Below are 17,689 nucleotides of genomic sequence, written 5' to 3' on the forward strand. Positions count from 1 at the left end.
TGCGGCGGTCCCCCTACTGCTATTAGGATGTGCCCGCCATACTGGGCCTTTATCATTGCAGGTGGTGCTGCTGGCTGCAGCACCATCCGCAATGATAAAGGTGCATGCACCGCATTTCCCTGCGCCACGTGGCAGGCACCACGGGGTGCCTACCACTTGGTGAATAGAAATGCAGTGCAGCAACACCCCCCACAAGGGGGGCCCGCAACAGGCCTCCAAACCCAATCCCCGCCAGCCTTTCCATGGCGGCATCGCTGCCCTGGAAAGGCCTCCTAAAACCCACATACCAATATGGCGGACGTTGTCTGCTAGGCACCCCCAATATATTAGTGGGCCTGCTCGGTTCGCCAGGCAATTGGTGCGATTGCCACTGGCAGAAAAGCGGCGGACGAACTTTCCGTCCGCCTCGTTACTCACCACCATCCTAGTTTGGTGGTAGGTAAATCACCATGTGATGGCGGAAGGTCTGCCACCACTGGCCCTGCGGTGGCCGTCCTTCCGTCATCATAATAGCCCCTAAGTTCTACGAATTTTAGGACCAAAAAGTGCATACCCTAAATTAAAAGCAGTTCATTAACTCTTCTTGTTTGATGAAGAAATTAGCAAACAGGCTGGCGACACACAATTGTGCTCTTATTGTCTTCTGTACCTAAAAATCAGTTACCTCCCTCGGAGAGCATCCAGAAATAACTCCAGAAATAATGCGGCACTATACAAGCAATCTTTAACGAATCATAATTTATCTGTTCATTAATCAAAACAAACTCGAAGCTCACAGCCCGAGGAAGAATTGCAGGGTGAAAAAGTTGTATATTTATGTGTGGATCCTCAATATCGATGGCATCATTTTTATAAGACATATCAAATTCATACAATTATGGTCTGTATTTTATTCAAGTTTTATATATGAAAAGGTAAGTATATTGATTTTCATTTATAATAAGTTTTACAAGTCTATTACATTACCATTTTCTGTTAATGGTTAACTTACTTGATTAATGTTTTTTTCTAAATGTCAATTAATTTTCTGAAATATTTTCCTTTATTGGGAGTTTTTTTATCAGTATGATTAAGCTTAATATTTAAATAATTTATACATGTAATATTTTATGGGTTTTAGGGTACTATGGGGGCTCTGATATGGTATTGTTGTTTTAAATTAATGTATTATATTTCTTTTTTTCATTGAATATATTTTCTAATTTAAAATGCATTTTTAACAATACATTTTTAAGTTTAATGTTATTTTTTTAGCATATTGGGTTTATAGGGGTTTAGGGTGAAAAGCGTTTACTAAAATATTTTTACATTCTTTTGAATTCAATTAGACTGCATATCAAAACAAGTCAAAACGAGCTTTATTCGCTTTTAGGCGTATAAAATCATAAAAACAGGCAATACAATCATCTCATTACAATTCTAAAAACATTAAAAAATATACACAAATTCATAAAAGTATTCGATTTGCTACAGTTTTTCCTACTTTTATAAACAGTTTTGGCAGATGCACTTCATATATATTTTGTTTATGTGTTTATTGCTCATGTTGTAAGTTTCATAAGGGCTTGGAGTGGTTGAAATTTTAAAAGATTATATTTTAATTTGTTTGCTTCAAATATTTGCATGTTATTCTTTCTTTTAAACATTTTTGAAGAAGCCTCATTATAAGTTTATAAAAACACGTTAATATATGTTTTAATTATCTATATTTGTATTTCTTTTAAAGGTTTTTTTATCAATGTTATTTTTCTACAGTTTTTACATTCATAAGTAATATTTTGCTGCTTTGTGATTGTAACTTACTTTATATATATTAAAATATATTTTCTCAAATTTCATTTTTTCTTTAGTGTTAATTAGTTTCTAGTATGAATAATAAATATGATACCAAAGATGGATATTTTCTACAATTCGGTTTTATATGCATTGTGAATACTTTACTTTACTTAATTCACCCCACCCCCAATTCCAATAATTCAATACTTTCATCAGTGTGCCTCAGTTTGGAGTGGGAACATTAAATTAGACTCCATATCTCAACTGCAGCAAAGTTCATCACTTTCCCAAATGTTGCATAGTTTGGAGTGGGAAAAGTAAATTTAGACCCCCTGAGGCCAACATCATCCATAATGTTGATTATTTTGGAATGGTAATAGTAACTCTGAACCATTTGATCCTGCATATATCTATGTATATAAATGCTAAATTTGAACCCATTACCTATATGCATTTTGCCCAATATTACTTGGATTGTACTTAGAATGGTAAATCTGCAACATCCCTATCCCTAAAATAGATGCTCTATCCCCAACTTTAGTCAAACTGGAGTTTGAATAGAAAAGCTGACCTCCCCTCAGATATATTGTAAGATATCCCTGGGGTTAGAAAGGAAATTGAGAGGACTGGGTAATGGTCAGAATACATGAGGCTGCTATTTCTGGGACAGGAATAGTATAAACTAAATAATGGAGACTTTATTGACTAACAAGAGAACAGAGCATACAGAGCATCCCATTTGTAACTGTTAGACCTGGCACCATTGGCTTGGGTCTTCCTTCCATTTTTGCCTTTGCCTCCTGTGTCTTGCAATGTGTTGGACCCCATTTATTCTGGTCTAGATGCACTGGGCACTTTGCAACTGCTGTTCAGTGCCAAAGGGCAAGTGCTCCCTTTTGTAAATTGTTGTTCTGGATTAGTGTTTCCATGAATGACTATTTGATTTACTTGTCAGACCCTAGTACAGTGCACTGTGTGTGCCCAGAGCCTGTAAATCAAATGCTGCTAGTGGGCTGCAGCACTGATTGTGCCACCCACAGAAGCAGCCTGTAAAATGTAACTCTGGCCTTCCATTGCAGAGCCTGAGGGCAATCTGGGACTGTTGTGTTGACTTGGCAAGTGCACACACTTGCCAGACCTTAAACCTTCCCTTTCTACATATTAGCCACCCCTAAGATAGGCCCAAGGTACCCATGTGGGCAGGGTGCTTTGTATGTGAAAGGTAGGTTATGCCCTGATGTGTGTGGCATGTCCTCATAGTGAAATACTGGCATTTTGTTTTCCCTATTGCAAGGCTATCTGTTCCCATAGGACTTAATGTGGAGTTTGTTTATAACACCTTATAAACATAACTGACCCTGGGAACAAGATAGAAAAGTGACCCAATGCCTTACGCACATTAGTGTGGGGATTTGTCGACTTTATGACCAGTTTGGTCTTCAGTACTAATTTAAAAAAATCTTTTACAATGTGTTGTGGTCCAAGGAAACACCCATTTAACTCTATATCCGTGAGCAATCAAGTTCTCAAAGGCCACTAAGTCCATTCTTAGTCTCCCCAGCCCAAGATAACTGGGGCTATTTTAGCTATTTAATTTGTTTTTTAAATCTCGATGTTTACCTTCAGCTACTTATGATGCTGAGGTCTGGGGCATCGCCAGAAACCATAGTATACAACAAGAAGAAAATAGGTTTTGTAGGAAGTTACTAGGTGCTCCAATCTCTACCGCTCAGTACACTTGCCAATTGAGAACTCAATTGAGTATTTTTTAAGGGCTTGCCCTGCCTTAGTGTGGCTTGCAATATGGAAAAATCTGGCAGCGTCTCTCACAAGAGAGATTATAAATGGCTGTATCAGATGTGATAAAGGGCTAGATATCCTGTGGTTGTCTGGGGTCAAACAGAGCCTATGTATTGCCAATTATGGCAGGGTCTTTCTAAGCCCAAGTACAGTTGAAACCGTATATGAAAACACCCTTAGGACGGTACTCTACACTACTCTGGCACGGAAAGGACGGAGAGAGAATATAAGAAACCGTCTGTTTTTAACGATATGACCATTGATCATATTGGGCATCCCTTACCTATCTACCTCACGCTGGCCATGAGTCACTGGGAGAGGGGTCTTCTCTTCTGCCCAAGGTCAGGCACTGTTAAATATCTGCTCTGTTTACCTTTAGGGTATCAGCAAGTCCTTGGTTCCCTACCATGCCCCTGTGATGCACAGAGAGGTCAAACCATTTTACACTTTTTGTTTTTCTGTGAGTTTTATAGAAAGTACGCCAAATGGCTATTAGTTCCGTTTAAAAAAAAAAAACTGCACCCATTAGTCAGGCAGATAAAGAGTTAATCCTTTGCATCTGCACTTTCTTAAGAATTGCAGTGTGGGCCCGTAGCACTATATGTATTCCTTGAAATTTGTTTTATGTGCTTCAAAATACCGTTTATTTGTGCCCAAATGTCAATGAATTTCCACTGTGATTATTTATTTGTGTTTTTAAATTGTTGTGTTTGATGCACTTTTATGGATGGTCCTCTTTCGAATAAAGTATTTTGAACTAGAACTAGATAGAAAAGTAAAGTTTAGTATGACTGAACTCAGAATGTTAAAGACTATCTTTTAGTGAGGGTGAGTTTTTCATTCAGTGTTGGAAAATACCACTTTTAGAAAGTAGGTATTTTCTTGCCCAATTATCCAGTGTGCCTTTGCTAGGTTTGTTTATTGCATATCTGGCCTGGCTTTTGGATGACAGGGGCTGGAGGGGGCAGTGGCTCCAGAAGGCTGATGAGTCAGGGCTGAGCTGAATATACCTGGGCTGCATTTAGAGTAGGGGGAGGAGATTTCCTTTCACCTGCATGGGCCTGGTCTGCCTTCAACAATGCTGTCTACACCTCCTGCCAGGAAGCAGCACCAGTGAGGACAGAACTGGTTTTGGCTAGGTAAAGACACTCTCTGCCTTCAAAGGACAAAGGATTTTTGTGGATAAAAGGAGGGGACCCAGACTTTTAGATCACCTCTGGGAAATCAAGAGGAACCTTTGCCTTGGAGAAGATCCGGATAAGTTACGGAGGAATACTGCCCCTATGCTGTTTGCTGTCTGGGGTTGGCCTGCAGTGGCTGCTTGCTGCCAAGGAAAGGAGAGAAAGGACTTTGCTGTTTGGTTTGTCACCTACTTGAGGGAAAGATCGCCAAAGGCTTAAAACTGAGCTTGCCTCCTTTTCTGAAATATCAGGGACACAAAGACTTCATCCCTTTTGTCACTCTGCATCTGGAACTGCTGTCTCCACTGCCAAAGAAGGAAATTGCAACACCGACGACAGCGAGAGACACTGTACCTGCACGGAAGCCGTGGGAAACGCTCATGAAGAGCACGACGCACCACCCCGACTTGCATCGTAGGCGCGGCACCTGTCAAAGCCGTACCGCATTGACTCCGAAGCCGTCATCGAGGCCGCTACCTGCACCGGAGCCCCGATTTCAGCTACACCGGCGCTTCATCAATGCGGAGCCGATCCTCGACGTGGGTGACTCCCGAATCCATCAACATTGCACCGTTGTAAGGAACCAACGCCCCGCCGCCATCCATGACGTCACCTCCCTGACACAGTAAGGAATCGACATCTCACCTCCCCTGTGCTGCAGTAAGGAACATTTCCGGTCCAGGGAAGGCATGGCTTGGCAGTTCGGGCTGGACTGTTCCCATGAGGCACAGGGTCAGACTGATTTGCATATGGCCATGTCTGAACTGGGGTGGCAGAGTGGGCTAAAAAACGGTGATGGCTTAAACCCAGATCTGTTGACTGGGTGTGAGTGTTTGATTGGTTCAGATGCTCCCTCCATCACCACCCCCTTTTGTACTGCAGTAAGGAACAGAGGCATCACCTCCTCTGGGGTCATAAGGAACTGAGGCCGCAGGCACCAACGAAGCATCACCTCCCCGAAGCTGTGCACTGCCTTTGTTTTCATCAATTCCAAGGTACTGTTATTTGTGGAACTGCTTGACTCTGGGCCCGATGCAGCGCACCTAGTGGTCGGCACCGTTCTTTGGGATTCTCATCTGTCATGACGTCGTAATCACTCCAGGTGGAGTGATTTGTTGCTAGAAGCTTGATTTGTGTAGATAACCTATTTTTAAGGATATTTTTGATACTGTATTGTAGATTTGTGTTGTTTGGTCTTGTTTTGGTTTAGATAAAGATTATTTATTTTTCTAAACTGGTGTGGTGTCCATTTGTAGTGTTTTCACTGTGTTACTGTATGTGTTCAGAAATGCTTTACACACTGCCTCTGATATAACCATGTCTGCTTGTGCCGAGCTACCAAGGGGGTGAGCAGGGGTTATTTTAGGAGTGTGCCCCCCCTTACCCTGATTAGAAGCAAGGGTCCCTATTTGGACAAAGGTACCTACCTCTGCCAACTAGAGACCCCCATTTCTAACAGTAACCATATGATAGCTCCCTGGGCAAACATCCTGAAGTAACCCTGTGTTGCATGCAGCACCTCATAAGTAACTTTTTACATATCATTATATTTTAATCAGGAGTCAAAACAGACGAGCAGAGCCCCAAAATCAGAGTCCCAGGAAGAGGAAGTGCAGCGTGAGGTAAGTTGTGTATTTAAACATATTCATACTTTACACACAGGGTTCAATGTTCTCAGCATTGTAGGCAGGAGTTAGAAAGTCTTAGAAATCTGCCTAGCAGTCTCAGTGTGTGGAGTGGTCATACTCAGAAGACACTGGCCACAAAAACACACTGAGTATATCCGTCAAGTATCCTTGTCTCAACCTTCAACAGTGTAGAGTGAGCTCATGGCGCAGTTCTGTTTTAGAGTTGGGTGCTCCTGAGGAGGTTTCCGAAGATCAACATCCTCCACAATGCCATTTCTAGGGTGGCTGGTTCACTGGTGGATTCTCCTCCTGATGTATTACTTCATCAGTAGATCAGAGAGTTTTCGAAGACAGCTCAAAATCAAGAATAACACAAATGATTCCCACTGGAATTAACAATATTTTGGGCCATTCACATCCAGCCACAGCCGGTGGTAGGTGTAACTGCAGGGCGGTGACGTAGGGAGGGGGAAGGGCAGGGTGGGGGGTTGTAATTTATGGATTACGGACTTTAACAGGTAAGTAAACATATAAATAAATAAAACGAATTTCGTTGCCGCACTGCATCGCATTTGGTGATGCAGTGCACACAACAAAATTCGTTTTATTTATTTTTATGTTTACTTACCTGTTGAAGTCCGTAATCCATACATTACAACCCCCCACCCTGCCCCTCCACCTCCCTACCTCACCGCCCTGCAGTTACACCTACCACCGGCTGTGGCTGTTCACATCCAGTAATTTCTCCAGCCCTCAGGTGGAGAATGTTTGGGGGGATGAGGGAAGAAAGTGCTCTTTGTAACTCTCGATTTAGCTAAAAGCACCCAGATTAGTGCTGGGGCCAAAGCGTGTTTGGATTAATTCACCCGGAAAAAAACTGAAGAAATACAGTTTTAACCATCTGTGTTATGTTCATTTGGTATTACAGAAGTCTATAAAAACTATTGTTAATAACATATCATAATTTGTCCATTTAGGAATCACAACAAACTCAGAGCTCACCAGAGTCACAGCCCCAGGAAGAAGAACCTCAACCTGAAGTACGTTATAAATGCAACCAAATCAATTTTTACACAACAAATATCCATATATCGCCCATTAAAGGGGTGCTCCAGAGCTAAAGGCCAGAGCAAATGACGAGGGCCTTAAATCGTGGGTGGACCTTTCATTGCCGGTATAGTCCAGCCTGGTGGGCTATAAAGCTTTTAGAACATTCCGCACCATTAGGGTAGAATGCTCCAATTAATAAAACAAACGCCCCATGGAGCCCGAGGGGGCTGAAATCCCCGCAGCTCTGAAGCCTTTGTTCACAGCTGTTGATGTGAATGTTCTACAGCTAACATCAGCGTGCAGAGCTATGGCTTTTAGCGTCTGAGTATTCACAGCAAGAGCTGTGAAAAGGAGCTCCAGTCAGCCCCTGGTACTCCCTTGCTTGGCTGAACTGCTATTTGTAGTTTGCCAAGCTAGGTAGACCCGGGAGCTGAGTAACATTCACTCCTTCCTCCGTCTGAAGCCTTAGTACCACTGAGCTACAGAAGGAGGAATGGGTGATGTCTGCGTTTGTCCTCCTGCACGGCCTCTGACTTTGGCTTGCCTTTGCCTAATTTCTATATTTTAGAAAGCCAGAGGAAAGAGAAAGGGAGAGGCTGTGTATTAGGACATTGAAATGTTGAGAGCAGCGGGCCTATACCAGTTTATATAGGATGCTGCTCTTCACTGTCTTTAATGGAGCTCTCAACGTTTCAATGTCTAATATTTCATATAAGTGGTGAGGAGTATTTGGCCAGTGTAAGTAATCAAACTGTCTGCTTAGTGGGTAGAGAAGGCAAAGAAGGTTACAAGTGCTATGATTATGAATGAATGAATAGCAGATGTATAAAGTGCTTATCTGCCCAGGTGTTCCAGCGCTAACAGACATAAAGTTAAAAATTAAAGATAAAACTAGAAGGGAATAGCTAAATAAGTGGGGGGGTGATGTGTTTTAAGACATTTGTGGAATACAGAGCAGTTAGCCACTGATCTCAGTGAAGGGGAAACTTGTTACAAGCTTTGGCACTAATTACCACAAACTTGTGGCCTCCAGCTTGGGTTCCTTTGCACCTGGGAGTTATGATCAGATTGCCCTTAGTGGACCATGGATGATGAATGTGGTTATAAGGGCTGAGATGCTTTTAGAAATAGGCTGGATCCGTACCATTGAGTGATTTATGATTTAAACAGAGAAACTTGATGGCGCACTGTAGGAATTCAAGATGGACAGAGATGAGTGCATTTTAATTCATGCACTAATCTATCCACTATTTTCTAAATGAGCTGAAGTTAGCAGGATGAGTAAGAATTTTAGGGAATTACAGCAGTCCAGTCCGGAAATAACAAGATCTTGAATCACTGATTTATGAGAACTAGAAGAAAGAAGTGGTTAAACCTTGCAGAGAATCAACAGCAGCCAAACTGTTGCCACTGTCATTTGGGGAGTACAACATGGCTCATGTCAAAAGTTATATGATGAATGTACGCAGATGAAGCTGGGGCGGGGGAGATACAAGATCCAAGGGCCAGAAAGACAGTTTAACGGTAAGGCTTTAACTAAAGGCAGTAATTCTTATTTTTATCTGATCGCACTCAAACGATTTCATTGGGAGCTTATAAATTGGGTACCCTGAAGGAGGATGGAGGGCTGCCTCAGGGCTCATGTCTGAGTCCCACGCTTTTCAACATATATGTGGCCCCCCTTGCCAACCTTGTCAAACAGTTTGGCTTTCTTCCTCTGTCATCTACTGATGACACACAACTGTTATTTATTCAAGATCTATAGAATGTTAAAGATTGTTTCTCAGCACGTTTGATAGCCATTGCCTCTTGGATGACAGCAAATTGCCTCCAACTGAATGCCAACAAAACCAAAATCATGCTGTTTGCAATGCCCAGCAGCTTTGGACACCCAAATGGTGGCCATCTGAACTTAGCCCTGTCCCTACTTCAAAACTCATTGTAAGAAGTGTAGACATCCACCCTGACCAAGAATCCACCATGAAAGAACAGATTGCAGCCACTACTGGCAATTGCTTTCATGTGTTAGGGCTGTTACGAAGCGTCTTCCCTATTCTTCCATATTCAGAGAGGAATACACTTGTCCAGGCACTTGTCATCAGTTGCTTGGACTATTGCAATGCTCTATTGCTTATATAGATGAGACTGCTTTAAGCAAACTGCAAGTTGTTCAAAATCTCATTCTTAATCTTCCAGCCAGGATGGCATCTGCTCCTCATCTGCACTCGTTTAATTGGCTACTGATTCGCAAGAGAATCATCTTCAAGGTTTTCTGCCTGACTACCTTTTTGCAAAGCTTGTTCACTATTATCTTGGTGGAATTTTGAGATCTAGTGAAAAAGCCCTGCTGGCAGTTCCACGTATCAAAAATCTCACTCAGGAGGGATTACCTTCTCTTATCTGGCCTCAACTTCATATTTGCCAATGCACAGATCATTTCAGTTTTAAGAAACCTCGAAATTGAATTATTTCAGGCCTAGTCAATCTACTCCTCCACCCATTTTGCTATGTTGCCCCTAGATACATTTCCAGTGGTGATTTGTGTGCATTATAAATGAAATTAACATTAACATTATTTGTCTGAATTCAAACAGAGGGATGAGAAGTCCACAAATGCGAGATTGTGCACATAAACACCTAACCTAGCTCTTTACAGATTTTAGATCAGCTGTGAATTGACTGTGTATAGAAATAGAATGAAGCTGAAGGACTGAATCAAAGTATTGAGGGAGCAGTTTCAGTGTTAAAAAGGGCGGTACTAAAGGCTGATTTCTGGTGTACTGCCCAATGTAATGCTTTGGAAAGTCAGCCCTAAGGGACTACTACCCAAGGTCCTCCAATCCAAAAAGAAGAGAGGCATTTTATATATTTACTGAGATGCCTACTGCTGCAATCAGTTCCAACAGGATTAAGTGTGTGACAGTCTAAAACAACGTAGCGAGGTGTTTTAAATGGAGTGTCTCATCTCAGCCTATGTCAGGTGTCATCCCAATGTCATCACTTTCTAAAATTAGGACTTGAGTTGGAAAGAGGTATGGAATCCTGACAATTTAGGTTAAAATGTAGTAAGCTTCAATATAGGCAGAAAGCGTACTTTTGACAGGACTTTCTATGATCTTGCTGGGTTAAGTAGATAAATTGAGCTGGACTGTAATTGGCCAAAACAGAGGGTTTCTTTAGTAAGAGCAGGACTATGACAGATTACCAGGTGAGAGAGAGATTGCAAAGATTTGAAAACTGAGCTGAGCTCTTTTGCTATTTGTCCTGGACATAGTTATAAAGAGGACCCACAAGAGATAGTTGCCATTTTTGATCTACCAAAGCATTCTATCAAGGTTTCAAAGTTTCTCCGGTTCCTAGGAGTAGTAATGATAGATGGAGTGATGGAAGCAAGTACAGTGTTTTTTTTTAATTGTTATTTAGTTTTGTTTATTTTTTTATGGTGAGGGCAACTGCCCACGCAGAATTCTGGCTGGACTGCTTTGTAAACCCCATGCCTCTATCTTCATCTAAGACCTCTGTACTACGGAGGGCCTTCTCTGCTCCTCCCCCTTCAACCTCCTACACATTATGTTGGTGTTTTACACCCGCCTCTGCTCTGATACATAGAGAATGGAACCCATGGATCTTCAGGTGTACCTGGACACAGTCAAGTTAGACTGGTTCTCTGCCGCCCAACAAGAGTTCTTGAATTCCCCCATCACTTTTGAGGAAATAGCCCAGGTAATTTCTGGATTGCCAGCCAATAAAGCTCCTGTCCTTGATGGGCTTACTACAGTGTTCTATAAAGAATACTCCCAGATCCCGGCCCCCAGGCTTCTTGATATGTACCAAGACGCACTAGAAATAGGCTCCCTCCCTCGGTCTCTAAGAGGGGCTATCATAATCACACTTCTCGAATCCAATAATCCAGCATACCTCTGTGACTCCTATGGCCATATATCCGTTATCAACACTGACAACAAAATCTTCGCCAAGGTGTTCGGTGAATCAGTTGCTACTGTTACTGCCAGTGATGGTGCAACCTGACCAGTCTGGTTTCCTCTTGTGGATGTCGACATCCCATGAACTCTAGACCCTTTTTGCAGAAATGCACCACCTACACCCAAGGGTCTCAGCCGCGGCCGCCCTACTGGATGCCACGAAGGTGTTTGATTCACTGGAATGGTTGTTTCTTTTCCTGTTACTTCAGAGGCTTGGCCTCAGCGCCAAAACTTTGCACAGATTCGACTCTTATGCACTCTCCCTGTTGCTCGAGGGCGGCTCAATGGTCAAATCTCCGAACCCTTCCCAAGCACATGCGGCACAAGGCAGGATTGCTCACTATCACTCCTGCTGCTTGCCATTGCTATGGATCATTTTGCTGCTTGCCTTCGCCAACATCATGCAGCCAGAGGCCTCAGCTTCTCATCACGCAGGCTTATTATATCAGTGTATGCAGATGATGTCAACTTCTATATGACTGACACCGAGTCCAATCTAACACGCTAATACATGAGGTAATGCAAATTGCCGGCTGTACAAGCATACTTGAAAACTGGGCAAAATCGATCCTCTTTCCCTTAATGGAGAACACCACACCCTTATGGAATATCCACGGGCGGGGGCCACTGGCCTGACTAAATACCTGGGAATTTGGATCAGCAAAAGCCCTGAGGAACTATGGAGAGTTACTATGAAAGAGTCATGGACTGGCTTGAGGGCCAAATCCCGGTGTGGGCCAGATTGCCTCTATACCTGATGGGCTACATTGCCCTGGATGAGATGGTGGTACTGCCTACATTCTTTTATTTATTCATCAATAGCCCAATCCCTCTCACTGCTTGCTTCTTTAGACGCCTGCGGTCCAATGTGATCTCTCTGATATGGGTCGGTAGGCAGCCTCGAGTCACTTACGAAATGCTAATGCTGCCACAATTGCAAGGATGTTTGGGGGCCCCAGATATGGAGCTATATGCATGGTGCACCCAAGCCGAGTATTTCTACTATTTGACCCACCCCACTCCCTTTCAACTGCATGTAGCAGTTGAACTCAACAGAGTTTCTCCTTGGCCACTCTCCACAGCGTTATTTCTCCCCTACAAACCACCGAGGCATGTGATTGATGAGACACAATGCATTAATGTGGGCATGGACCGGACACTGTAAACAAGCCAATACCCCATCATTATATGCCCATCTGTCTCCGCAGCTAACCACACACAACTACCACCACTACATGACAGAGGTGACGTGAGACTCGCAAGTACATTAGGTATTCACACTTTTGCAGATCTATATCCTGATGAACACTTCCTCCCGCTCCCATATGACCACGGCCAAGTTTGTCACTGCGCTGCTTGATGCTCTATTGTACTTCCAGCTGCGGGCCACTCTACTGTTTCTGCACCTCCCCAGACACTTACAGTGTTAAATATGTCTACACTGCCACCTCTTAAAGTAAAATGATCATGCGCCTATACACTCACATGCAACAGATTGCACCAGTATCACCACTGAGGGCCTGGGCAGCCTCGGACGCCAACTTTAACGCTCCCTTAACTGACGCTCAGTGGGCCTATTTCTGCAGTCAGCTGGAATTACTTTCCCCTAACTACTAGCATCGCCTCATGCACTTTAAATTTACACATCGTTTCTACTGCACACCCATGCAACTCTCACACCTTGGTCTAATTGTCAATGCTGCCGGGCACCCCACGATGACTTCATCCACCTCTCCTGGTATTGCCCCAGAGTTTTCACTTTCTGGACTGAAGTTTTCTGAACATTGGGAGACGTTACCAGCAGGCATATATCTCCTTCTCCGATCATTGGTGTTTATCCGAGATGCGCCGTATGACTCCTGAAGATTAATCACCATCATGCTCCTTATGGCCAAACATAGGGTGGGGATTCACTGGGCAGATCGCAAGCTCCAATGGTCCAGATGTGGCTCGCCGACCTTGTGTATTGTCACCAGCAACTGTATGCATTCTGTGACATGATGCAACTAGAATCTAGGCCCAGTGACATCTTGGAACCCTTCACGTCGTTCCCACTTAGCAGAGGCCAGATCTCTCCCAACACCACGGGGCATTCCGAGACTGCCAGAGAGAAAGCATGGGACCTAGATTTTGTTGCTCCCTGGTCCAATTTTTGTGGTGTAGAGCATGTGCCATTGTTGCTGTAACCCTTTTTTCTCGCCCTAGGCATTTCGCACCTTCAGTATACTTCTATTACTCCCAGGGCTCCTGCAGATTGGAATAGTGTTGATTTTCTTGTTTGTTCCCAACTGATGATAAATAAAAGTGTAACGTTTTATGGTTTTTCAATGACTTACATAAATCAACCATAAATGTATGGCACCATGATGCACAGGCATACAAGTTTCTGAAACCATTACCTGCATGCATCTTATACATCTCTTAACATCTTTTCAGATGTGGATTATAGTCTGTAGCATCATGCTACTAATCGGACATCTGGCTACAGGTGCGATGTGTCTCACTGCTTGATGCTTCCTCTGACTCATCTTCAGAATTTGGTGAGCGGTGAGGTGCTCGGGCGTGTTTGTGTACCGGTTTACAGTGTTGACGTGACTGGTCCGGTCTTCCATAATTTGTCTGTCTTGCACATTTGTTGGGCAAGCTGTCATCTGGTCCATTGATGCGATCTGTCCTACTGGACACTTCATCGGCTTCAGAATCGTTTGCACCATACATTGAATGACTCCTTGAGGTTTAATAACTCCTTGAGGTTGTATCAGTGCGGCTGTCGTAATCCTGGATCCTCCCGGTCTTTTGTATTGTTGACTCAGAGTATTTCATGTCACTTTGTCTCTCCCGCTGTCTTATCTTTGGTCTGCCTTCATCCTCCCTGTTTCTGGTTTTGTTTGTTTCTTGAGCTTTATTAGTGTCTTTGCGGGTGCAGTTTGTTTACTATTTCCCTTGCTTTTACTCGCTCTCCAACGTCGGCCTTCCTGATGATCTCCTTTAGCGACCAATGCCCTCGAAGGATCTTGCGCTTCGTGTTAGAACTTGAACAGCCTTCAATTATTCGGAGCCGAACTGCTACTTCATTTGTAAATGCGTTTAAATGGCAGCATTGTACCAAACTTTGCAACCGGGTGATGAAGTTTGGCAATGGTTCTCCTGGTTCCTGCCATGCTGTGTTGAAGGCAATGCAATCATGATCCACACCTGCCTGTGCGTTGAAATGGGCGTGTAGCTTTTCTTGGAGTCTTTCATAGGTCTCTGTGTCCTTTCCAGAGAATGTTCTGATTAAGCGTCGGCCCTCATGACCCACCAGCTGGAGGAGTAGCATCAGACATGTTCCATCTCTTCGTTCACCGATTGCGTCAAGGAAATCGTCCAGTGATTCCAGCCACCGGTTCCATTTGGGACCCAGACTCTGAGTCTGTGTCACTGGGGACGGCACTTCAATGCAGGGATTGGACCGTTGTGTTGCTTTTCCCACTGCCATGAAGGAGGAAGATTCTTGTTTACTTTGGCACTTGCCTTTGCTCATGCTCGTTACATTCGAGATCTGCATTTGCTTGGTGCATTCAGGATTTGCACTTGCTTGCGCTCGCTGACTTCGGAACTGGTGTTCGTCCGTGCTTGTTTACATTCAGTGCAATCTTTGCTTGTTTCTGGCACTGGCTTGTGCTTGGTGCACTGTGAATCTTGCATTTTCCAGTGCTCGTTGCTAACAGTCACTTTTGTTCATTTCCCTTCTTGTCGCTGGTATTAGTGCTTGTTTGTGTTCACCGTTATCTTTATTTGTCTCTTGCATTTGCTTATGCTCATTTCGTTACTCTTCTTGCATTCGCTTAAGCTTGTTTTATTGCATTCCTTGCATTTGCTAGTGCTTACTTAATTACACTTCGTGCATTTGCTTGCTTTAGTTCAGCTCTTGCATTTGCCACTGCTCGTTAGGCTGTTGCAGCTTTTGTACTAGTCAATGTTTGTTTACTGGAGCTCTGGCTTTTTTTTTTTTTCACAACAAGTTTTTATTAAGTGATTAAGCAGTATGAAAGGCATGGTTCTCCACATTCAGGAGATCACCACCAAGCATCACGTCACGTTTTATCATCAGTACAAAATCTAAACAATAGACAAGAGAAAATACTTAAAACTCCCCCTCCCTTCCTCCGCCCACCAACCACAACCACCCAACTACCATGCTACCCTCCCCTTATCCCTCCCTAACCCTCTGCACATGAGTATAAGAAAGGAAAAAAAAAACATACAGTACAGTGTCGTATTGTGTTAGGCATGAAGCATCGCCTAGGCCCGCCCAACATCCTCCACCAGTATTTCTTGTTCTAGTTCTAGTTCTGCGGGAGGGTCCAGTAGCAATCCTCTATAGTCCGCCCATCGCTTCCATATCTTAAAATGCTTTCGGGGACACCCTCTGGCCTCAAATACAGGGCGTTCCAGTCCCATACAGGAGTCCAGCCCAGCCTTCCATGCACACAGGGGGGGGGCTCGCTCTCCCTTCCACGCTCTGGCCAGGTCCCTCTTGGCAACAACAAGCCCCAGCAACAACAAATGACGTTTATATATATTGCCACCTATACCCTCCAGCACATGGAGCAAACCTAATCGAGGGGTTCGGGGCAGATCCCATCCCAACACCTCAGACAAGTAATCCCAAACACCCCTCCAGAATCTGACCAGCCCAATACATGACCACACCGTATGCAACAGCGTGCCCATTGCAGCCCCACAGCGCAGACACTCCGGTGATCCAATCAGGCCCGCCTTCCATAAGCGCTCTCTGGTGTAGTAGGCCCTGTGTAGGTACTTAAATTGGATCAGCCTAAGTCGTATGGCAATGGCAGCCCCCCGTGGGGATTCCAGGGCCTCCCTCCAATCATCCTCATCCAGGGGACCTACATCCTCCTCCCAGGCGGCCTTAAGGGAAAACAGGGTGGCGGAGCAGTGAGTGACCAGCATTTGATAAATTCGGGACACCTTCTTATCTCCAAGGTCTCCCATGAAGACCTTCGCTTCAACCGGGCTAAATTCCGGGAGTGCCTCCATGTCAGCTATGCTAGGTGCTAGGGCATGGCGGAACTGTAGGTACCGAAAAAATTGGGTCCTGGGCATGTGAAATTCAGCGCTGAGTTCCTGGAATGATTTGAGGGTGACCCCAGTCAGCACATGACCCAATGACAAAATCCCAATGGCATCCCAGCCGTCAAACCCCGCCAGCGAGGCCAGCGCGGGAAGCCGCCCGTTCTTCCACAGCGGAGTCTCCGCCGTCAGTCTACCCCACCAGCCCATGCGACGCAGTGCCTGTCGCCATACAACAAAAACCACTGGTGTGACACATGGCAACGCCCTCCGCAGCCCAGCCGAGTACAGGATCGTGTGGAGTGTGTTACTACCCATCAGCGAGCGCTCCAGAGCATACGCTGGGTCTCCCCTGTCTCCATACCACCATTCATTAAGGATCAGGAGCTGGGAGGCTTGATAATAGGACAATAGGTCTGACGTGGCTAGACCACCACAGTACGTGGACAGGAAGCACGTCCGCAGCGCCACTCTAGCAGCACCCCCTGCCCACAAGAAACGGCCCAACACAGAGTTGACCCGCCGAAACCATTGGGGGGCAATCAAGTGAGGGTAGTTCTGCAGCTGGTACAACAGGCGCGGGAGTGCCACCATCTTGAAGATCGCAGACCTACCGAAAATAGTCAATGGCATCCGAGACCATGTTTTCACGTCCGCCTGGACCCTCTCCCACACAGGCACTATGTTACGCTCCCATGCAATATCCATAGAGTCAGAGAGGAACACTCCCAGGTATTTCAATCCCCCGGTTGCCACCTGCAGATCTGATGCCCAGGGGTCCTCCACCCTCCCGCCATTCAACGCCCACAAAGTAGACTTACGTGGGTTCAGATAGAGGCCCGATACCTCCCCGAAAATACGCAGAATGTCCAAAACTCGGGGCCCGACTTGTGCAGGTCGGTAAGAAAAAAAAGGGCGTCATCGGCATATAACGCGATTCTATCTGTGAGGCCCCCACTCCACTCAAAGCCTCGCATCTGCGCATCTATGCGCACCCAAGCGGCCAGAGGCTCAATAGCCAGGGCAAATAAGTACGGGGAGAGGGGGCAACCCTGTCGGGTACCCCGACCAATTGGAAACTTCCCAGAGACCGCCCCGGAGACCCGTACCGACGCGGAGATATCAGTATAGAGTAATTTAACATAGGAGATAAACACTGGGCCCAAATTGAGACGCGGTAGGAGCGCAAATAGGT

At 44.7% G+C, this 17,689-nt stretch overlaps 1 protein-coding gene across 1 annotated transcript in view; it reads left to right on the forward strand.

The window, feature by feature from the left end:
• The window catches only part of LOC144769667 (uncharacterized), a 759,350-nt gene that overhangs the window by 456,973 nt on the left and 284,688 nt on the right, over positions 1-17,689 (forward strand). The window contains exon 21 of the mRNA XM_078653842.1: positions 7,363-7,425. Coding sequence (XP_078509968.1) covers positions 7,363-7,425 — 63 coding nt within the window. The remainder of the gene's footprint in view (positions 1-7,362; positions 7,426-17,689) is intronic.

The sequence above is a fragment of the Lissotriton helveticus genome, chromosome 7 (assembly GCF_964261635.1).
Source record: "Lissotriton helveticus chromosome 7, aLisHel1.1, whole genome shotgun sequence".
Lineage (NCBI taxonomy): Eukaryota > Metazoa > Chordata > Amphibia > Caudata > Salamandridae > Lissotriton > Lissotriton helveticus.